Here is a 25,551-nt window from a genome sequence, read left to right as displayed (position 1 = left end):
TATTTGGAATTTTATGAATACTCTGACTGAATACGAAAACAACAGCAATCAAAATAATTAATAACTAATGTTTTCATGTATGACAATATGCCATGCATTTTTGCTGTATAATTATTACCAAGCATACATAAAATGTCTCTCTCAAAGCTGGTTACTTTTCATTTTGGTTTAAAAGGCAAAGGTCAACTGGTCACAAAAGTAGGCCTATAACCGTATATAAATTGATAACTTTTAGTTGCCATGGTAATTATTTAAAGCACAATCACAATGTGGGAAATGTTGTCTCAAAATTATACTTGACAGTTAATGGTAATAATCAGAACATTATGTAACATCAAGATTCCTCATAAATGCATTATATCTCGATTTCTCCAATGAGTACGACATCAAAATATGATAACAAATACAATTGTCCCATCGGTAGTGCTGATAATTTTGCTATGCATGTACATTAATTATGTTTCTATATAAATTTAATATGATTTATTTAAAATGTACTTTCTACTTCAAATCCTTCCTCGTCCTCGTCGTCTTCCCCTGACTCCGATTGGTTTTCGTCGAATGAATCTAAATCAGACGAAATTAATGATGAAGATGACGATCGATTTTCCTCGAGTGTTTTAGGGTTTCCAAAAGGCGACGAATCAAGGAGTGCAGTCTCTTCATCAGCTGATCTGTTATTCATTTCTCTGCTAAATGTCCGTACTATACCCGAAACACATCGCTTTGGTAAGATTGTTTCATGTGTCAAGGGATAGGTGTCACTAAAAGCATCATTTTGCAACCCGGATGTTTCCTCACTGATTCGAGAAAGTGACCGCGGAATGTTTGATTCTGCATTTCTGGAAAGGCTCGTGGAATCAGATCTTGATCTTGAAATACCATTTGTCATTGATACTGCTGCAAAACATGTGATAAAAAATGGATGAAAAAGCCATACTGTGCTAATCTTTGGCGTTTTTCTCATATATGGCATTTTTTTACTACAATTCCTTATCGTTCTTCGGAAAAACATATATCCAGTTATTTTACATTCTTTCAATTATAAACAACCTATAAACAAAACTGATCCATTAAAACGTTTAATCCCGCTGCAAATGTTTGCACCTGTCCTAAGTCAGGAATCTGATGTACAGTAGTTGTCGTTTGTTTATGTAATTTATACGTGTTTCTCGTTTCTCGTTTTTTTTTTTTATTTTATATACATTAGACCGTTGGTTTTCCCGTTTGAATGGTTTTACACTAGTAATTTTGGGGCCCTTTATAGCTTGTTGTTCGGTGTGAGCCGAGATTACTTTTAAAGTGTTTACTTTTTTTAAATTGTTATTTGGATGGAGAGTTGTCTCATTGGCACTCACTCCACATCTTCCTATATCTACATAACGGTTTACTGTTATAAATTGTTATTTGGATGGAGAGTTGTCTCATTGGCACTCATACCACATCTTCCTATACTGTCACACAACGAAAGTACTGCAATGAAACATATTCTAGATTTTTCTTCTTTCTCACACTATCAATAATAACTTAACGACATATGAACAAAGTCAGCATAACACAAGCAAACATCAGAACCTGCAGTGCAATACAATTTATGGAGATATTTTGATGTTATATTTTTTCTAAAAGAGGATGTATATGTATATATGTTAGACTCAAATCCACAACCAGCCTCTAATCGACGTCCGTTCCTCAAATCAACGTCCAAATCTGACGTCACATTCTCAAATCGACGTCTGATATCTATGATACTCTAATCGACGTCCAATTTGACGTCATGTCTTGCCAAAAAGGCGTCCGGTTGATTATAATCGTATCATGAACAAGTTTTGTAGGGTTCTTATGACAACTAAACTTTCAAACATTTATACATACTTTCCATATTGATTTTTTCAACCCGAAATACATGTAGGTAACATGCATATTAATGTTTATCTTGATGAAAAGTCAATCCAATAGATCTTGTACATAATAGTGTGTCATTCCTATTCATGTTAATAAATGACATGCATGTAAGTGTCAATGAGAAAGCAAACAAACAACATCTAGAAGCATTATTCATTCTTCAACAATAGATACAAATAAAGAAGTACAGCCAATTTTTTTGAGAGAATTATAATTTAGACTCTGTAAGATATTTTTCCACAAATTTCTGAGGCTTACACCTGGAGAGAAACATAGACGCAAGAAATTGGCATTTTGTTTTATGTTGTGCTCTGTTACATTGTATTGTCATGCACCAAAATAACCGTTAACGTCATTTAACGTCATTAACCGTTATTTGTCATGAAGGTACCCCATTCTAATATGACGTTCTTCTTTAGCTTTGGGTACAAAGCCATGTTCTAATTCGAATAAAACATGGGCTGCGCGTGATTGACGTCACAATTGAAATTGCAACATCAGATGAATTTTGATCAACGCCAGAGATCCAAATGGACATTTTTGTTGGTGTTACTCGCTAGGAAATTAAATAAAAACATTTTAAAAATAAGTTTAAATGTTTCTGTTCTTTTTTTTTTTATTGATAAACTGTTGATTTTTCTATAACATTTTTGTTCATTAAATCAAAATGGCGACATTTCGAGCGTCTTCTATAGGTCTGCTTCGAAGTACAAAAGTTCAAAATATTCCTATTAGAATCGAAATAATTCTATCATGCCATGCTCTATGCTCATTTCAACATGGGTAGGCATTATATTTGTAATCATTTAATACCTCGCTAACGCTCGGTATTAAGATATTACCAAATATAATGCCTACCCATGTTAAAATGAGCATAGAGCATGGCATGAAAGAATTATTTCTTAAATTACGACCCTCCTATTAAAGGCCACGACATGAATAATGTAAACATTTCAAATTTGAAGATAAACAGTCTTATTTATATTTGTTTTTGTTCCGAAAAACAAATATGACAGACATAAACCATCGAAAACCACTGCACTACTATACAGGCCCATAAAGATTATGTCGGGGTTAAACATGCGTGTGAGCAATTAACAAAGAATAGTGGTGAAACATATGTTTAAAGTTTTAAGGATTTAGCTGATATAGCTTCATGTCAATTCTATATTTTGTGTCCAAAACGGATGTTATTTTATTTCATTATACTTCACGTTAAAATGCCATATTTTGATTTGCTAATACGAGGGTGTTAATTTACTCTATCACATGGCTGAGATCGGTGACAATTTTTTGAATGTTACCCTCTCATCCAGACCAATCAAAAATCGACAATGAATTGTATTTACATCAAGTAATTGAATACATTGCTAAAGGTTTACGTTTAAGCTCTGATTTTATTATTTAACTGTCAAAATAAAATAAAAATAAAACATCTTGCTTAATTATTTTTTTTTTCCATACCCGTAACGTTGTTATGTACATGACGTCATAGAAAATACTTTTAAAATGAAATTAATCTGTAAAAGAAAATAATGATGGGACATTCAGTATAATAAATTAAATAACACATAGCTGAGAGGGTGATAGTGCAGATTGGTACCCTCGAAAAAGCATTGCCAAACTTGGATTCGCCTCGGTTGACAATGTTTTCTCGGGGTACCAATCTGCTCTATCACCCTCTCAGCTATGTGTTATTTATATAGTGACGTCAGATTTGGACGTCGATATGAGGAACGGACGTCGATTAGAGACCGGACGTCGATCTGAGTCTTACATATATATTGCATAAAATTCCATCTTCATGCGTTATATATCATGAACTATGCTACAACGCTTGATAAAAACTGACGAGGAAAGGTAACACTCGGCCACCGAAAGCTTTATCATTGTTGTAGAGCCTAGGTGGTTTAGCGCGTCGAGCATAGTGTAAGGCGATTTGGTACAACGATATATCAGTAGCATACATGAGTTCGAAACTCGTCCAGGGAAGAACAAAATTTTGCTTCCGCAAATTTACCGATCTAAAATTGTTGGGCTGATATTTAGATATTCAAAGTAAAAAAAACGCTGTTCGTTCTATGCCCATATTTGGTCAATTATCCCGTTGCTAAATTCGTTAATATTTTGTGTTTTAAATATGAAAAAAGAGCAAGCCGCTGTCTATAAATCGATGAAGTTTCGAGTGTAGGAGCTTTGCTGATGACAATGACAATAAAATTACATCATCAGCATGCAATTAACAATTCATCTATAAATTAATGTATTACTGTTCGCATGCCACATATTCTGTTTAGTATTCAAATTATTGGAATTTATAAGAAAACAGGAATATTGAAGCTAAGATTCTGATTGCTTTTAACCTTAATCAACCAAAAGAATGCAGTTCTTTACAAATTTGGACGACTCTATCCATACAAGATTGATATTCTTATAAGAACCATCACATGCATGCAAGATTGGGATCGTTGTTGACTGTTTCAAGTATGTCTTCGAGAACCATCACATGCATGCAAGATTGGGAGCGTTGTTGACCGTTTCAAGTATGTCTTCGAGTGTTCTGTGAAATGTTATGTGTTCTTTGAACTTTTTTCTCATAATTTGTTTGATTTGTTTGTGAGTTATGTAGCTTAGCTTTGGGGATGCAATTCTTCAAGTCAAAAAAATAAACGCATTATTAGAATTGTCACTTGTGAGTCAAGAAAAATTAAAAATATAACGTAGTCACACGATCAATTTATTAGTACGATATTAAAGATATATATATAGTATCATTAATGTGTGTGTCTACCGATACATGTACCTAATGTCTCAAAGATACGGATTACTAATGTTAATATTTCCATAAGTTTTCATCAATATTCGTATGTTTTCTATTTTTTAATTTATGAATGTGTATTGAATGCCTTCAAAATTTTGATTTATCGAAGTCACATTTTTGTAGTCCATGATCATACATGTTAATTAAAGAAAAGTAGATAACGGGACAAAAAGTAAAATCACAAAAATACCGAACGCCGAGGAAAATTCTAAACGGAAAGTACCTAATTAAATGGTAAAATAAAAAGCCCAAAAACATCAAACGAATGGATACATAAATAAAGGTAACAGTAGTATACCGATGTTCAAAACTCGTAAATCTATGGACAAAAAACAAAATCGGGGTAACAAACCAAAACTTAGGGAAACGCATTAAATATAAGAGGGAAACAACGACACAAAATTAAAATGTAACACACACAGAAACAGACTAAGCATTAGACAAAATCCGATGAGAATAACAAATATAACATCAAAACCAAATACATGAATTTGGGATAGAAAAGTACCGTGACACGTCTTAGAGTAATGTGAATTCACACTAAAATATCAGAGAAAACAAACGACACAACTGAAACACAACGTAAAAATGTTACACATAGAAACGAACTATGATATAACAATGGCCATTTTCCTGACTTGGTACAGGACATTTTTAAAGGAAAAAATGGTGGGTTGTTTTGTGGTATGCCAAACCTCTCACTTTAATGGCAATGTTAAATATAACATTAAAATGACAACATAATATTACAGGACTACAATACAAATAAACAGGAGAACGTATTAGGCAAAGAAACACATGAATAATAGATAACAAAAGGCATCAGGTTTAAAATTCAATACGCCAAAAACGCGATTCGTCCACACAAGACTTACCAGTGACGCCCAGATATAAAAAAAATAGACAAAAAGACTAACAAGAGTATACAAGGCATTACACAGAAAAACAAACTTAAGATTGAGCAACATACAGCCTATAAAAAAAATCCGAGGGCGATTTCATGTGTTTATAAAGGGTCAGCTGTCCCTTCTTAACTAATGTGCATCGGTGTTAATGTATGCCATATATCGTAACGACAGGATTACCTGGTACAGAATCTTGTACTTTGGTACAGCAACAACATCTCTGTTTCAGGCCTTTGAACAAATTTTTGTAGCCTCTTCTGTACGATGTATCAAACAATCCATATAATATAGGGTTGAGTAGTCCTGATAAAGTAGTACTAAGTAAAGCATACAGGACGGAAATATCACTAACTGTTAATCCTGCTTGCTGTAGTGTCATCAATAGCTGTAAATGGTAAATATATATAGATATAAGCTCATCATAGGTATCAGGATTGAAATTTCATATTTACGCCAGATGCGCGTTTCGTCTACAATAGACTCATCAGTGACGCTCGAACCAAAAATTGTTAAAAAGGCCAAATAAAGTACAAAGTTGAAGAGCATTGAGGACCAAAAATTCCTAAAAGTTTTGCCAAACACAGCTAAGGTAATCTATTCATGAGGTACAAAAGCCTTAGTATTTCAAGAATTCAAAATTTTGTTAACAGTTAATATATAATTATGAACATATCAATAATAACTCAAGTCAACACAAAAGTGCTGACTACTAGGCTTGTGATACCCTCGGGGAAATAAATCTCCACCAGTAGTGACATCGACCCAGTGGTTGTAAATAAACTCATCATGGAAACCAGGATTGAAATTTTATATTTACACCAGACGCGCGTTGCTGTGGTTTGAGTGCCAATGAGACAACTCTCCATCCATGTCACAATCTGTAAAAATTAACCATCATAGGTCAAAGTATGGTCTTCAACATGGTTTGACGACAGACTAACTAATTAAAATAACTGCATAAGAATAAGTAGTACACAAATAATTGGCAGTGATATGATTGGTAATAGGACAACTATCAACCAGTGATCATAGCACGAGAAACAACTTTTCTGTGGCATTGTGTGTTCGTACTCATTTTTAGAAGGAAAACCATGTGAAGTAGCAAGAGTATAAAGACTTAGCCAAAAGCGATTAAATAAAAAGAAAAACAACGTCAAACGTTATCTCTCAATTCTGATATTCTATGCCATTCATTATGGGTAGTATTTTTCTGATTAAAGATGTATACCGCTGAAATGTCCCAAAGGATTGAACACATCGGGTGACAGTTTATATATTTTCGAATTCTTGGTTCAAATACGCATTTAGGTTTCGAACGTACTATTTAGTGCTCAACTGCAAAAAAAAAAATTAGAATTAACATCGTTTGGAGGTCTGTAATTATTGAAATATGAGCCAGAGCTCTATAAATGTTATCAAAATGATATGTTGTACCTTGTGTCTTAAACAGAGATGTATATGAAGGTAAAAAACTTTCAACTGTTATACAAGTGTGAGGTTTAGAAAGCTGTAAATTCTTGTTTAACCCATCAATGTATGTACAAAGTTCCGTTGTATTGTTAAGCGTGAAGTGTTGTCAGGATTTTTAATTACCTTTTTTGAATTTACATTGGAGCTCGGTATGTCTCCTTGCGTTTTGCGGTATTTATTTATCCATGGCTTTCGAATGTTTGAGTTGGAGCGATTAAGGTAAATCAAGAAATACGCTTCGGACGAACGACATATATCAAGTGTATTTTCGTTCGTGTAAAAAAGTATGTTTAAAATGGTTATTTTAGGTATCTATTGTTTGCTACGGTTATGAAAAATTGTTACATCACAGGTGACATTTCTGTTATAAAGTGTCTATATTCATAGCATATTATTCATTTTATAGTAGAAATCAACATAATTTTGAAACCAGAAAAGAATTTCAAAGCTATTTTTTCTTGTTCACAGCTATATAATGACTTTTATTAATCATACAAGATACATTATCATTCATCAGGGATTTGGCAGGTGTCCGTACCGACGCCTGTTATAAAGACGATATTGATGTATAGTCTAATATTACGTTATTATTAAAAGATTGTGGGTTGTTGTTTTTGTCTGTTTTCCTTTTTTGCCATGGTTTTATCGATTTCTTTTTGACTAATAAATTTGCATTGTCCCTTTGGTATATTCCAATTGTTTAAAATTAGTTTTGGTAATGATATATACGTTCATTAAAATTAAAGATGTCACTACAGACACGGATGTAAAGAACAAGTATATAATTCATACTGTAAGAACCTCGGGAACTAAAGTAAACTTGCCGTAAAGAAAAGGAAATTTTACCATATAAAGTAAAACATCTAGATAAAACTAGAATAACAAAGCAGACGATTCTCATCATTACCACCAATTGTAGAAAAACTATCATATGAAACACAGATTACACAACTGTGTATTTATTCTACTATGACTGTTCGTATGTTAGTGAAGTACTACATATATCCATTATGTGAGACAATACTGGTTCTTAAAATTATTTCTCACAATTAACGCCTCGAAGAACCTTTTACACGTAAATAAGCTGTATCCAACAGTGTTGCACTAGAAAGTCTAAAAAAGCAAACATTATAAAACAATTTTAACAAACTACTGTACAACTATTAAAATTAGAGGCGACAATTCGAAAGTTTAAATTTCATAGTGATTAATGTAGAAATGTTTTGTCATAAGGCTATTGAAGTTTAAAAACAAGCTTACCAAAGCAGGAAACCAAGTTATATACAGTAAAATAGACACCGCCATTACCATTTTAACACTATGTATTACAACAACTCCTTCTAACTGCCATCGAATTTCGTCCCGTTGATTCGGACCATTATTTGATCGGTACAAAGAACGTTTAACCTTTTTAAGATTTAATACCATTGATAAATTTGTTAAAATTGCACAAAGGAAATTTCCATATCCACTCGTTAACAAAGCACCAATAAAAGCAAACTCTTTTGGCTCAACAGGTTCTTCGTTAATCCAGGAACCACACTTGTTTCTAGCTTTCCGAAGTGGTCCAAATCCTAAAACTGGAAAACATGAAACTATTAAGGCGACAGTTATGGCGGTGAAAATTGCGAAAATAAGTTTTGTTTTGCCGTGGTAACGTGCAGTAAAATTATGTTTGATGTAAAAATGTAGCGCCAAAGACTTGTCTATGCATAAGATTGAAACGATAAATATTGTACTTAAACGAAACCAATTCGTGGTCACTTGATAAAATTGACATGACGCATCACCACCATACCATTTATCCCTAAAGTAGCTCAGATGACCCAGCGGTGTTGGCACAAGGACTGAGAGTATATACAATATACTTAAGACAACAATAAGGTCATCAGTTGTAGTTCGTTCACTATACTTCTTCCATCGAATTATAACAAATAATGGCAAACAATTCACAAGTATCATCAACACCTCTACGATGATGGTAAACGACCCGCTTATCTCTTGATAAGTGGCACTCTCTGTGTGTCGCTTATGTCCGTAAGAATGTATGTCCATATTGCTCAGCATTTGGTGAAATACAAGCATTTCATTCCGAAGATGTTTTAAAATCTTTGTATTGTGAATGTATTAGCTTTATAAAATTCCCTTGGTGAATTAATATTACACAAGTTGTACATTTATCACAAGACTTTTATGTCGACATTTCATAAAAGTACAGATGAAACCTTTCTACGGTTTAAATGACTATTCTCCTGTTAATTTTGATGTCAAAGAATTGGACTTAATCTTTTATTCCTCATAGTCTAGTAGGATGTCAACGCATTGTAATTAATCCCATATTCCTCATCAACATGATTATTTCATTTCCTCGAGTTCCAATAAACTTTCTAACATTAAAATCCTCTAGTTTATCAGCTTCATCATGCCGTGTTGGTACTCTGAAATTAAAGAGGATATTTTTTCATTAATAGAGTTTACATTTTACAACTTCTAGGGAATTAATGTCTGTTATATTTGCCGATATAATTTGATACCTCCCTGTCCAGGGCTAAGTCTCTAACTAAGCAAAAACTATTATCACATTATTATCGCATGATTAGATAGGTCCTTGGACATTAGTATTCTCTCTACGGTTTCCGCAGTCATTGTAGATTCATCTTTCAACGGATATTGTCTTTCATTCAAATTAATGATTTAGACAGTACGGTAAGAGGAATATATGTCCACCAAGTAAGGACACGGTTGATTAATACTTTGATTAGTACTGATATTTATGTAATTGTAAACTTTTGATTATAAAGTTCTTAAATGTAATTATATTTAAATGGATTCCAAGTTAAATGAATTTTGAGGAAGACATCAACTACTCATACGTCGTTCAGTTCTGATTCAGTAATCAGCAAACAGTTTTATAAGTATGACTCTATCTAATTTATCAATAATTAATTACTTTTCCGTTTTAAAAAAGGAACTTTGTCTTGATAAATCAGGCATAGAAACTATTTCATGTTTGTAGTTATGTATTTGGAATAAAATCTTAATTGCTTCCATTTTCTGTCATCAAATTGATACATAATACCTCTTCTGTATGCAATATGAATCACTGTTCATTGCTGTCGATTTCTGTGTTAGTTTCTATAACTTATATGTTAGTGGCAGAATTGTTTTCTGAGTAAATCTACCAAAACAAAAAAAAAAGGTGGAAAATGAGGTGAAAACAGGTTGTTTTTTAAAATAATCTTGTGTTCTAACTTTTGTAGCAATAGTTTATGTTATAAAAGGTCGAATCTTGTAATTTTTAATACAAACTTGAGATTGTGATAGCGAGTGTTTGATAAAAACGCAAGTACACTTCTGTGGTTATCGATGTTGTGTTTTGTTTAATACTGTTTGTCTGTTGTTGTTTTTTTTAGCCATGGCGTTTTCAGTAAATTTTCTACTTGTTTAAATGTCCCTCTGGTATATTTTGTCTATCTTTTTTGAAATGTATAGATTGTTTTCATCTTTCCGCTTTATTTTCTGAGCCTATTTTCAGATCACCTATTTTTCTGTAACCCTTTTTGTACTTATTTTTATGTCATATGATACAAAATATTCCGTCAATAGGTGCTTATTCGCTACTTATGACGGAAAATGTAATTTTTCATATATGGCAAAAACGTATCTTTTCCTTCCTTGAACGCATAAAAAGTAGTTGCGCCCTACTTTACAGGATCGTTTACCAGTGATTATATATCTTTAAGAAATGAACGTACCTACTTAAATGTCCTTTTAATACCGGACTTAAAACTAATTTCCCGCTCATGGCAGCGACTATTAATGAGAAAATGATATTAGCAGCACACGACTTTTAGCACGCATCCGTTAAATTGGTTTTATGATTCAAGATCACGTTGGATTTATCATAATTATTTAGTTATACAATTACTTTCAAATATATATAGCTGTAAATAACAGCTTTGTACGGTGTGATTCCTTGAAATAAGAACTGAAATATTTCTTAATAACGATACTGCATAACGCGTTAGAATTATTGGTAAAACGAATGCGTTAAATACAACGTTACTTAAACGAACAGAACAGTTAAACACGAAACTAGTATGAATTTCAATGCAGACTGACAAATCACTTTTTTTTCAAATTGGGCTTGTGATGAAAATGGTTGGTTGCAATAATATCCGACTTTTTTTTCTAGGAAACAAGAATTAAAACATATTACGTAAATACATGTGCTACATTATAACATTCAATTAGATATGCCACAAACAGCAATAAATGTAATGCTTGATGAAACAATAAACATGTATTGACACTTAAATGAGATATATTTTACAACGAACAACCACAGCCAGGCTGATTAATGAAGAAATCAAACATGTCTTAACAATGATATGAGTTATCTCTTACCGCGAACTACCACACCTAGCCTGATAGATGAACAAAACAAACATGACTTAACAATAAGATAATTATCTCTTACCGCGAACTACCACACATAGCCTGATCGATGAACAAAACAAAAATGTCTTAACAATGAGATAAGGTATCTATTATCGCGAACTACCACATCTAGCCTGATCAATGAACAAAACAAACATGTTGTAACAATGAGATAAGGTATCTCTTATCGCGAACTACCACAGCTAGCCTGATCGATGAACAAAACAAACATGTTGTAACAATAAGATAAGGTATCTCTTATCGCGAACTACCACAACTAGCCTGATCCATGAACAAAACAAACATGTTGTAACAATGAGATAAGATATCTCTTACCGCGAACTACCACATCTAGCCTGATCGATGAACAAAACAAACATGTTTTTACAATTAGATAAGATATCTCTTACCGCGAACTACCACAACAAGCCTGATCGATGAACAAAACAAAAATGTCTTAACAATGAGATAAGGTATCACTTACCGCGAACTACCACACCTAGCCTGATCGATGAACAAAACAAACATGTCTTAACAATGAGATAATGTATCTCTTACCGCGAACTACCACACCTAGCCTGATCGATGAACAAAACAAACATGTATTAAAAATTAAATGAGATTTACCTTACCGAGAACTACCACAATAATTGATGAACAAAACAATGAAATGAAGTTCCTCCTCGTACCGCGAGAAGTCTTAACAAGACTGATCGATGAACAAAACAATGAATTTATATATATCGTACCACGAACAACAACAACTAGTCTGATCGATGAACAAATCAAACGTGTATTAACAGCGAATGAGATATGTCTTACAACGAACAACCACAAATATAAAGACTGATAAACAAAATAATTTAAAAGATGTATTGACAATGAAATCATAGATTCATATATATTACCCCGAACAAACACATTCTTAATATTCTTAATATTAAGAATTTTCTTATCCCAGGCAGATAACCTTAGCCGTATTTGGCACAACTTTTTGAAACGTTTGGTCCAAATGTCTTCAACTTTGTACTAGTTTTGGCCTTCGAACATTTTTGGTCTGAGCGTCTTATGTAGACGAAACGCGCGTCTGACGTATTAAATTATAAGCCTGGTACCTTTTGATAGCTATTAGTTGTATGTTTCTCTGTCCTGTATATTCTCCCGTTTATTTGTATTGTAGTCCTGCGATGTAATTTTGCCATTTTAATGATATATTTAACATTGCTATAAAGCGGAAGGTTTGGGTAGCCACAAAACCAGGTTCGACCTATCATTTTTCTTACAATGTTCTGTACCAAGTCAGGAAAATGATGGCCATTGTTATATTATAATAGTTCGTTTCTGTGTGTGCTGCATTTTTTGTGTGTTTCTGTTGTGTCGTTTTTCTCCTCTTAGATTTGATGCGTTTCCCTCAGTTTTAGTTTGTGGCCCGGATTTGTTTTCTTTTCTAAATCGAATTATGAATTTCGAACAACGTTATACTACTGTTGCCTTTATTTGCTGAATTAACCTTTATCGATCAGAAATAGAAAACATTTCAAACGGTCAAAACCAAAATGTGTACAACATGTTGGCTTTGTTCAAAACAGATATTTAAATAATTAAAATGTCAATTGTTCTTGAACAATTGAGAGGTCTTTCCTTTTCGTAATGTAAAATACATGTTCCAATAGTCGTAGAATGCATTGAAAAGCTCTCAAACACACATAAAACCGTTAAAATATGACAAAAACAACAAATTCGCTTTTTAGGACATGACCTTGACTTTTGACCTTGTGACCTTTGTAAAGGTCATTGGTCCACAATGTCATTATAAAAGACCCCATGGGTCTAGGACCTTTGGTACAAGCGTTAAAGCTAATTTTGTCTTTTCATAAACCGTTAATGGGGGTTATGTCCCTTAAAGGTATGTCAAAGCTCTTCGGTCAAAATGTAAAAACGTTGTGCCTTAGTCAACTCAACATTTTTCACTATTTACTATTTCTGTAAGTATAATCGTTTTTGAGATATCCAATAAAAAGTTGAAAGGTCAAAGGTCAAGGTCAACCTTAAAAAGCTTGAAAACACACTAAAAATCCTTTATATAAGGTTAAAAACACTAAATTCGCTATCTGGATATGACCTTGACCTTTGACCTTTTGACGTTTGTCAAGGTCATTAGTCCCCAATGTGATTGCTGAAGACCCCATGGGTCTAGGACCTTTGGTTATATAGTAAAAGCTGATTTTGTCTTTTCAGAAACCTAAAACAGGGGTTATGCCCCTTACAAAAAGGTCAAATCTGTTCGGTCAAATGTAACAAAGTTGCGCCGTAATGACCCAAACATTTTCCACTATTTAAAACTTCTGTAAGTTTAATGGTTGCTGAGATTATCCGGTAACAAGGTGTTAGGTCAAAGGTCAAGGTCAACATACACATTTGACCTTGAGGTATTTTTCAAAGTCACATGAGTTGATGATGAATGGTGAAGATCCTATGTGTCTACGACTTACGGTTTCTGAGTTTGGGTGGCCAACCGACACCGGTTAATTTTAATAGGGGCATAACCCTACCAATGAGTCGTTGAATTCTTTCGATCCAGATGTGACGAAGAACCGGGGTCTGGTCCTGAACAAATTTCACCCTTTGTTTTTTTTTTCTACCTATTACGGTTACGGTGTTGGAACGGTAACAAGGTTTTTGGGTTTCGGAGGGATTACTCCGAACCGACAAAATATTTCGACTCACAGGGTGAGTTCCAGATAGGTATTCATGACACCGATACAAAGTGTGAACATGAAAGCGACACGTCTTACGGTTAAGGCTGCTAACTTCGTTTGGCGGAAGAATAATAATAATAAACAGAAGAAATACAGTAAGGTCTTTCCCTTTTGAAAAAGGAAAGACCTTAATAAACACATTTACATAGGACTCGTTCTATTTGAGCAGACAAAAAGCGTTGACTGTATATATCTATGTCATATACAGTCGCTGACGCGATATCACTTCTCCTCATGAATATTTAGAAAGTAGAGTTGGAACAATATTTAAATATTCATGACGACCGATTTAATCTGTGATTGGAACGACTAATACTTATTTCTTGAACAATTGTTGGAAAAACATATTTCACTTGTTAATATTTTTTGTTTTAAACCTACAAATTATTATATGTGTGCTTATTGAAGATATTTTAGTCTGTTCTCAAACGAATTTCAACAGGTAATGTACATTTCGTTGTGTTGTATATTTCTCCGCCGGATGTGAGGCCTTTTCAAAGGAGAATTACTCAATATCTAAATCAAATAAATAAAAAAAACACAGGCCGCATTTCTTTCTAACCAAAATTTTGTAAACTTTAAAATTTGTCAGGTTTGTTGTTGTTTTCTAAACGCTACAAAAGAAGAAACAAATACATCGTGTGATAAGTCTTTACTTACCCTGGCTACATTTCTTTCTAACCAAAATTTTGTTAACATTGTGTGGCGTTTGTTGTTGTTTTCTTAACGCTACGAAAGTAGAAACAAATATAACGTTTAAGAAGTCTTTACTGACCCTGTTTGAACTTACAAATATGCATGCACATGTTGTTAGTAAACATAGTTTTTACAAACGTAGAAAAAAATACATCGTTTAATCAAGTTCAAGTTAGAAACAAATGTAGCGTTTGTACTAACAAACGACGAACGTCAAACTGTAGACGCGTCTTTAGCGATTGCATAGTTTGTCAAAGTTTATGTAAACTTTGCAAACGTATGTTAGAAACAAATGATCAAAACATTTGCGCGCTTAGTCGTTTGCATCGTTTGTGTTAGAAAGAAATGCACCCCCTGTTTGAACTTTTAATAATGCATGCACATGTTGTTGGTAAACAGACTTTTATAAACGTAGAAACATATGCTTGGCTTCGTTTAATCAGGTTGAAGTTAGAAACAAATATAACGTTTGTACAAACGACAAACGACAAACTGCAGACGCATTTTTAACGTTTGCATAGTTTGTCAAAGTTTATAACTCGTTAGGACAGTGAAGCGGATTTGACGTGCATTGCAATTCGAATTGGAATTGACGTTATGACGTAAAAGGTTTCGAATGCGAATTAAAATAATTTGAATTAGTTAATTCGAATTGAATTCAAGTTACGTGTGAACTCAGCAATAATAACTACGCATACAATAATTGATAGTTATCATTTGCCTTGTATACACAATCGACTACAATTACAGTTACAATATCACGGTCTTACAGTGAATTATGGGTATATCAAGTAAATTTGCGTTCATCTGTTTCGGGGCTATTATAATTGTATTCACCAAATAAAATAGTCGTGATGCCTAAATTTGATATTTTATAACAGGAACACCAACGTCCTTAAAGGAGCATAATTACAGACAAGAGACCAGGAAACGAATAAAAGAACAACATTACATAATACTAACCTTATATGAATATTGAAAGAAAATGGTCGAAATTCACTTTATGTCCTAGTGAATTCTCTATACTAACTTATTTGACCTGCAGGACAACAAAAGGCACAATAGAATTAAATATATAATGACAGTAATCAATAATATAAACTGACGGTAGACGGACTTATTATAGAACCAAATATCTCTAGGGAATTTTATTTCAGAATAGAACATTACGATCTTCTATATCGCATCTTTAATCTTAGCATCAGATGTCTTACTGTCTTTTCAGTCTGATGACAAAATTATATTGTTTCTTAACATCTGCGTCATTTAAAGATAAATATAAAAAAAAAATAATCTCATAACAAACACATAGAAGATTCCGGGTATAATTAGGTATTATTTTATTACTCAATGTTATGCACGTATAACTTTAAAACATTAGAACCAATAAAGACAATTTTCATACAGAAACAGACTTTTAATATACTGTGGAACAATTCAGGTAACCGATCACAATACTTATTTGAACAGAATGACGTACCAATAGTCTGCCTCTAAAACCAAAGAATTCTGACAAGTTATCGACACCTTCACCTTTTTTATTATGTTAAAACTTTTCATCAATTGGTAACAGTTCAATGGAAATGACAATGGTTAAGGAATATACTTAACAGTGTATTTCATGTCCGTTATTTATGGCCAATATCCATTTATGCGAAATAAATCATGTCCCTGGCTTTGTTTTGACATTCACTTTCACTTAATTTAGCTGTTTTAAATGTATGAATGAATGTTTCTTATATTTGGCCTCATAAAATCTAACATGTTAAAGGAGTAAGTCCGGTAAGGGCCGATTTTTGGCCTCAAATTTCAAGTTCATCTAACGAAAGATTTTGGACACTTTTTATACACTTAAGTGTCTATTTCAATTGATTCAATTAATTTATGTGAAGGATTTTAACTGATTTAGTCATTTAAAACGCTCCGATTCAAGCTTAAATATGAAAATCTATCAAATATGCAAAAACACGTCACTTTTCAGATGGTTTTTGTCAAAAATGAAAGTGGCCGCATCCATGTTCATCCTCAACCTTTATAATATGTTATAAATTATCATCAAATACAACTTACATTTCAATATTATGAATGAACACGAATTCGGCCACTTTCATTTAAGACGGAAACCGTCTAAAATTTAACTAGAATGCTAAAATTGTGAAGATTTCAGTAATTTAGCATGACTTAATGTCGCTAGTACCCGATATATGTGCATTGTTTTGTCAAAAAGTGTCCATATTTATGTAGCAGAAGCATTCTACAATCCAGTAAATAGATAAAATATTACATTTTCTCAATTTTGTAAAACTGCTATATTTTGGGGCCAAAAAGGGGTCTTACTGAACCTACTCCTTTGAATTCTTTTTGAAAAGAGTTGTTAACAAATCAAGTCAGTGATTATCTATGGCACTCTCAGTTATGGTTTTCAATGATAACTTAAAGTCGAAAAAACTTCATTTATCAAATTTAAAAAACAAATATTATGCAGAACTAACGGAATTACTGAATATTTGATTGTAGTTATCACCAGTCTATTCATTATCATATAATTGATAATTTGATAACACCAGTCCAGTCAATATGTGACGATTGATAAATTTAGGATAGCAGTCAAGGCTTTATTTGACGATTGGTAAATCCATGATTACAGTTTAGTCTTTAAGTGGCGACTGATAAATTCATGATAAGTCAAGTTATTATGTGACGATTAAATAAAATTCTCATTTACAGGCTTGTCATTAAGTGAAGTTGGATTGCTCGGTAACAACGGTCCAGTCACTATGTGACGATTGCTTAATCCATGAGACCAGTCAAATCATTATGTAATGATAAATTGATTGATAACACCAGTGCAATCATAAAGTAATGATTAAGTCATTGGTAACATCAGTCTTGTAATTGTGTAATTGATAACAAAAAGTCAGTCATTATGTGATGGTGAATTGATTGATGACACAAGGTTAGTCATTATGTGATGGTGAATTGATTGATGACACAAGGTTAGTCATTATGTGATGATGGATTGATTGATGACACACGGTTAGTCATTATGTGATGATAAATTGATTGATAACACAATGTTAATAATTATGTGATGATGGTTTGATTGATGACACAAGGTTCATCATTATGTGATGGTGGATTGATTGATGACACAATGTTAGTCATTATGTGATGAATGGATTGATTGATAACACAATGTTAATCATTATGTGTTGATGGTTTGATTGATGACACAAGGGTAGTCATGATGTGATGGTGGATTGATTGATGACACTAAGTTAGTCATTATGTGATGATGGATTGATTGATGACACACGGTTAGTCATTATGTGATGATAAATTGATTGATAACACAATGGTAAATAATTATGTGTTGATGGTTTGATTGATGACACAAGGGTAGTCATTATGTGATTATGGTTTTATTGATGACACAAGGTTCATCATTATGTGATGGTGGATTGATTGATGACACAAGGTTAGTCATTATGTCATGATGGATTGATTGATGACACAAGGTTAGTCATTATGTGAAGATGGATTGATTAATACTTTTCTATATCTATATTCATGTTTATATCGCTTAAATGACCATCGGCAATGTTCTGAGGTCAACACGATAGTTAATTAGATAATATCTAGACCTACGAAATGATGAGATATATTATCGAGCTCATGCCTTGCAAATTGTCTATTTGGATTTTTTTGTAATTTGAATAAATCTTTAATCTATTATGTGCTCAAATTATTCCGATATATATTTGAAAAATGAGAAACTGTTTTTTGCATTTAAACAACTATAATTATCTTCAAATGGCGGATGTAAATGACATGATAAAAACAAAACATGAAAATGTCGAAAACAAAGATTTATTTGTACTCGCCACGAAACTGGTGAAAAGTTCGTCAAGCATAGCTTATCTTCTGGTTTCTATTTTTCATATTTTCTGACATTGTTCATATATTGAATATGTTCATATGTAAGAACGATTAGTTGATATTTACGTCAATGTTAACTTCTTTATAAAAGCATGTCATAAAAGTCTGTTATGATCTGAGTACCAATTTTTCTCGATTCTATATGATTATTAATAAACGATTGTATCATTATTAGTTCCTTTCATACGACCACTGAGTTTGGATTCCGTCATTATTGCTTATTAATTTATAACTATATAGCTGATATCTACTGACATATGTATATCAATCACATTAGTTTTCGCCGTAATAAGATTTATTTTCTAAATAGAAAGTGAAGTCGATCGTAAATTATTCTATATTGGAACAAAATGCATTATGAAATAAATGTCAAATTTGAAGTATAGCCCCTATAATTAATTCAATTGTCTACTTCTTGTGAAAATGCCGAGACATCGATAGTTCATCTGATCATTAACGTCAAACGTGAGTCCATACAACTGCTATATCAAAAGAGGACAAACTTTGCAATTAATTAAATTGGTAAAAACAAAATTTTATAACTTTAATATTTTGGTGTTTCATAGCAAAATAATGAGCCGCCCATACAAATGTATCGTTAAGAAACTGTTTGTTATGTAATTATTAATATAGAAGTGTTTGAATATTTTAGAATGTTTTGTCTACATTTGAACATATTTGAAATTTAAAAAAAACGTACCTGTGAACCATTAAAAAAGGAAAACTAGGCAACAACTATCAATCAGATGACAGGCGATTTTTTAACCCTCGAAAAAACACTTTAATAGTGACATATCGAGAAAAGATGAATTTTTAGACTTATTTTCATCGTTCAGACTGATTCAAAACGAGTTTACGGACTCCTCTTTTTTATAATGACATTAGGTTTAATTACGTATGGAGGTTATTTGTACCAATTTTTATTAAAAGGTCAACGACGAAATGTTTTGAATTAGATAAATATACATTTTCTTTTAAATCCTGAAACTTCAATAAAAAAAATATTATTTCAAACGAATTGTTATACAATTCTAGAGCATACTCATGTTGAGAAGATATTCCAAATATTTTTAACAAAATTTCGCTTGTGTTTATCTTTTGGGACAAAAATGTTTCGTATGTTTATCTAAAGGATAGAAATGTATAAAACATATAAAGTTTTGAGTGAATGTATAAAGTTTCGACCCCGTTAATCTCTTACAGTAGCATATATTTGAATTTACTAGGTGAAAAATAACTTGTATGAAAATTTTGCCTACAAAAATCAACGTGGGATCAAAACTGTATCGTATGCCCTTTATAATACGAGGTACAGGTTATTCCAAGACACGTGTTCTCGTACGGTTTTCATCGATCTAAAAGAAGGTCACATTTGAAACTTGGTTACGCAAGTGAAGACTTATTAAATGTTTTGTTGTTTTTGTTTGATAAAATGCTAATATTTGAATATTATATCATCAAAATAATACCACCTAAATGTCAAACCCAATTTAATAGTATTTTCAACATTCAGATGTCTCCCATTTGATTATGCTTATTTAAATTCAAAGCATGTTGGCAAGACAAAATCTGATTAATTTCGATATGATGTATCAAATCAAATTAAAACATCTAGAGTTATGCAGCAGAGTAAAAATCATAATATATCAGATTTTAGCATACCAGCATAGATATACAATACTAAAAGGGGGACGAAAGATACCAAAGGGACAGTCAAACTCATAAATCTAAAACAAACTGACAACGCCATGGCTAAAAATGAAAAGGACACATAAAAAACAGCATATTTAACTAACAATAAACTATAAATATTCATTTACATATTTACAATTCTGTAGTACTTGTAACTTTGTAAAAATAGTTGTTGTCTGCTCTTTGGTCGGGTTGTTGTCTCTTTGACACATTCCCCATTTCCATTCTTAATTTAATATCTTGTTAAAATGAATTTAGAATTTTCCTCGTAGATCGGTATTTTTGTTATTTTACAGTTTACAATACTTTTGTTACCGGTATGTTTTAATTGATTGAAAAATTCAAAGTGTATCATTTGATTTAAAGGGGCACTAGCTGTTAAACTCATATGCACCGATTTGAATAAATTTTATATTCGACTTATAACATACTGTGCAGTATATCTAAATAAAATAAAAATCTAAAATAAACAATTAACGATGCATAAAATCGGAATTATATATCAACATTTGGTTTGTACTTAAGTGTAGACGGCATCAAATTATAATCGAGGCGACCTTCTGAAAAATGCCCGCAATTATATAAACCATTGTAAACATAAACATAGATTCAAATAGATAGAGAACTCGTGCATTTGGATTTTTTAAGGTCTGTGTGATTTCATATTACAGGTTAAAACAACATCTTTATAATCGTTTTTTCTTGTATACGGATAAGTTTTTGAAAATAAAAACAGTCAATCACATTGTGTAATCATGTTTCACTTTCAATGTTGACATTTGTTTCCTTTTACTAGCTGATCACGCCTAGCTCATGCGTATCCCATCTCTAGCTAAAAGGTTTGATTAAAATTCGCATGAAAAATTTTATGAGGTCGAATTGTTCACTTGCAAGTTAATAACTCAGTAGCAATGTTTCTGCATTTATTTGACACAACTGAACCAAACTGGTTGCTAAACGCGAATTTTTACTATACCTATTCACTTACATTAATGATTGAACAAAAAAATCATACTCTATTATATATATATATATATATATATATATATATATATATATATATATATATATATATATATATATATTATCGTAGCTAGTGCCCCTTTAAAACAATGCCTTTAATTAACTCGTCTTTACATTTCAATATTTTATAATTTTACACATTGATAGAACTATTGACAATGTATTAAAGTTCACCAATAGCTCGGTCATTTTATGAAAATACTTACAATATTCATCTCGTAAAACTATCATAATTTGATTTGGAATATCTTAAGGAGTGGTTTTGTATGAAACTGCTACAAATGTACATGCACACAAACGTCAATTATATATATAATAAGACATCTAATGTGAGTAAGTGCATAGTACTATCCTCTCATAACATGCTTTATTTTTACATAATTCAAGCAATTCTTTAGTTGAAATAACCACTCACGTCAAATGGTGAAAGGAATCCAATCTAAAACCAATTCTAAATAATTCTGTTTTCAGCAAATTGTAGTTAAGAGGAAATCATTTACGTGTTTGTGCATCGTTATGCGAAGAAAAATTGTCTTTTTCTAGCAATAACTGTTTTGATAATCTAATCGGCTGGTGATACTAATAACCGTAATGTTTCCTCTGATGGTTTAGTTCCGTATACAGGAAATCAATTAATGGTCATAATACTTGTATAGGTGCTGTGGAATTAAAAAGCTTTTATCTTTTGTCACTTTCCTGAAAAATAATTCCTGCTGTCTAAGAAAAATGTAACTAACATTTATTAAATTTGTTTTTCTATCATGAAAATTATTCAATTTTTTTCTATCAATCCATTTCTTTTATCTTTTATTAATTGGGGTGCATATTCTGCTGATTAAAGACCATAAAAAATCAATCAGGTGACAGCCGATTCCGTAATCGTTTTACAAACTTTGATATGTTTGCTTATTTTTCTGTAGATCTGTTGTCGATTTGAAATTTGCTAGATTGAATTCTTAGCTGTGATTCATCTTGGTATTATATACAATAGATACAATTCTTGCTTTGTTTAAAAAAAAGATACATTGGGTTCAATATGACTACTCTACGACCAATCAGGAAAACATGGAAAAGGCAGTTTTTCTTTTCAATTGTTTCCCCATCAAAGCTAATGATAGTTATGGTTTTTGCTTATTATTAAACTGTACTGTATACTTGTTTCATATTCTTTTCCTTAATTAATTTGATTTGTATTTTAATTTTTTGAAAAGGACTAAGTGGTCTTCAGTTTAGCCAGCATTTTTCGGATCGGCAAAAGCGTATTTTCTATACATGCAAAGGAGGCGGTTTGTGCGCATGTAAAACTAGTTTAGTCCACAATAATTTTGTGCCTGTATCGAATGATGTTATGCGGACCAGGTTTTGTTCCTCGATGTATTGTATTGTGTTAGTTATTTTTATCAGGTGAGTCGAGTTTTTATGATATGACATGGTAATAGTAGAGAAAAAATAATATACGCCCGTTACATTCCTAAAAACGGAATGAATACAAACATATATCAAATGTCTGTTCACATCGAGTCCACAAAATATACTAAATCCATGATAGCTAAGTCTGTCGTGACCTTTACACGAGGAATTTATATCCAATTTGTGTAGATAAACCTATATTTAATGAGATGACGTAGACGATCTTTCTATTAACATCTTTTATCGTCTTTTCTTATATGATTTTGTTATATATAGATATACAAAAACGAAGCTTTCTTACAATATTTATGGATATACTAGGATAGTATGAAGGGTATAATCTAGACGAACAATTTGTTTTGTTTCCTTTGAATCGGAGAAAAACAATTATTTCACTTATTTCCAATTCTGCCCAACTGTCAGGTTTTGTGATTGATTAGAAGAAGACCTGTTTACCGTTTGTACAAACAATTCTAAATGACGTTTATTTCACAAAGGATATGGAAATAAGTGATAGGTCGTGCAAGTCAATCGATGCAAACTTCTCAATATTGCAACACATTTGTTCTTACAAAATTAGTTAGCTGTCAAAAAAAGCAATCAACATTCCGTTTTGAAAAAGAGAAAAGAAATGTAATATTGATACGCAATTGACAATTTCTCATAATTTTACTTTTTCGAATAGAAAAGGGGAAAACGAATTCAAGGCGGTTTATATCTTTTCCTTGTGCAAATTATGCTTAATATTTGACTAACCTTGTACATGCAATTCTTTGATAGAGAATCAATATGCGATCATAAAAGATGTCCAAACAGTTTGGTTTGCTGGCAGTTTTTAAAGTCAATTGCCCAGCTACAAAGGAGTTTAAAATTGAGAATGGAAATGGGGAATGTGCCAAAGAGACAACAACCCGACCATAGAGCAGACAACAGCAGAAGGTCACCAACAGGTCTTCAATGCAACGAGAAATTCTCGCACCCGGAGGCGTCCTTCAGCTGGCCCCTAAACAAATATATACTGGTTCAGTGATAATGAACACCATACCAAACTCTAAATTGTACACAAGAAACTAAAAGTTAAAATAGCACAAGACTAACAAAGGCCAGAGGCTCCTGACTTGGGACAGGCGCAGAAATGCGGCGGGGTTAAACATGTTTACTTGTATGATGCTTATATGATCGAATATTTTAAATTCTCTTCCAAAGTCCTATAAATAGTTATCTAATCTAGATAAGATTACTATTTATAATGACAAGATATGGCTAACTTATTATTATCATTGTTTTCAAAAGAAAATCGTGATATCGACGATTTTGATATTTTAGAATAGTTATTTTAACTGTATCAATATATAATTTTCCTTATAGAGTTAGAATGTAGTCTATAGTTATCAAAGATACCAGGATTATAATTTAATACGCAAGACGCGCGTTTCGTTTACATAACACTCATCGGTGACGCTCAGATCAAAATAGTTATAAAGCCAAACAAGTACAATATTGAAGAGTATTGAGGACCCAAAATTTAAGTTGTGCCAAATACGTCTAAAGTTATCTATTCCTGGGATAAGAAAATCCTTAGTCTTTCGAAAAATTCAAAGTTTTGTAATAGGAAATTTATCAAAATGAACATATAATTGATATTCATGTCAACACCGAAGTGCTGACTGCTGAGCTGGTGATATCCTCGGAGACGAAACGTCCACCAGCAGTGGCATCGACCCAGTGGGGTGTAAATAGTTATCAAAGGTACCAGGATTGTGAGTGTTAATCGAGATGAAGATTAAATTTACGTATATATTAATTACATTCATATTTGAAAATATGTTTGATATTTTATCGTGTGTTTTTCTATGTTGTGATGTTATACTATTGTTTCAGAAAAAGGGAGAAGGTTTGGTACAATTAAAACTTTTACTCCCGCTGCAAATGTTTGCACTTTTCCTAAGTCAGGAATCTTATGCACAGTAGTTGTTTGTTTATGTAATTTATACATGTTTCACGTTTCTCGTTTTTTATATAGGTTAGATCGTCGTTTTTCCCGTTTGAATGGTTAAACACTAGTAATTGTGGGGCCCTTTATAGCTTGTTATTCGGTCTGAGCCAAGGCTCCGTGTTGAAGGCCGTACATTGACCTATAATGGTTTACTTTTATAAATTGTTATTTTGATGGAGAGTTGTCTTATTGGCACTCATACCACATCTTCCTATATCTATTGATATGTAAAAAAGAAGATGTGGTATGATTGCCAATGAGTCAACTATCCACAAAAGACCAACATGACACAGACATTAACAACTATAGGTCACCGTACGGCCTTCAACAATGAGCAAAGCTATTGAGTATACTTGTTTTTACAATATTAGTAAACTCCACTGAAATTTTACGGAATATTATTTGAAAATTTATGTAAAAAAAAGACCCGTGACTCATACTTTATATCGAAAAGGCATAATATCAACTAAATTTTGGAAAATAATTTATATAAAC

General features: G+C 32.2%; 1 protein-coding gene across 1 annotated transcript in view; it reads right to left on the bottom strand.

Moving 5' to 3' along the window:
* Nucleotides 1-231: 231 nt before the first annotated feature.
* The window catches only part of LOC143062408 (uncharacterized), a 53,949-nt gene continuing 28,629 nt past the window's right edge, over nucleotides 232-25,551 (bottom strand). The window contains exons 2-4 of the mRNA XM_076234106.1: nucleotides 8,362-9,539; nucleotides 5,812-6,016; nucleotides 232-900 (exon numbers count right to left, since the gene is read on the bottom strand). Coding sequence (XP_076090221.1) covers nucleotides 488-900; nucleotides 5,812-6,016; nucleotides 8,362-9,186 — 1,443 coding nt within the window. The 5' untranslated portion in view covers nucleotides 9,187-9,539 and the 3' untranslated portion in view covers nucleotides 232-487. The remainder of the gene's footprint in view (nucleotides 901-5,811; nucleotides 6,017-8,361; nucleotides 9,540-25,551) is intronic.

This window comes from Mytilus galloprovincialis, chromosome 2 (genome assembly GCF_965363235.1).
Source record: "Mytilus galloprovincialis chromosome 2, xbMytGall1.hap1.1, whole genome shotgun sequence".
Classification (NCBI taxonomy): Eukaryota; Metazoa; Mollusca; class Bivalvia; order Mytilida; family Mytilidae; genus Mytilus; species Mytilus galloprovincialis.
Note: the sequence above shows the minus strand (reverse complement) of the source record. Positions and strands in the feature narration are given on the sequence as shown.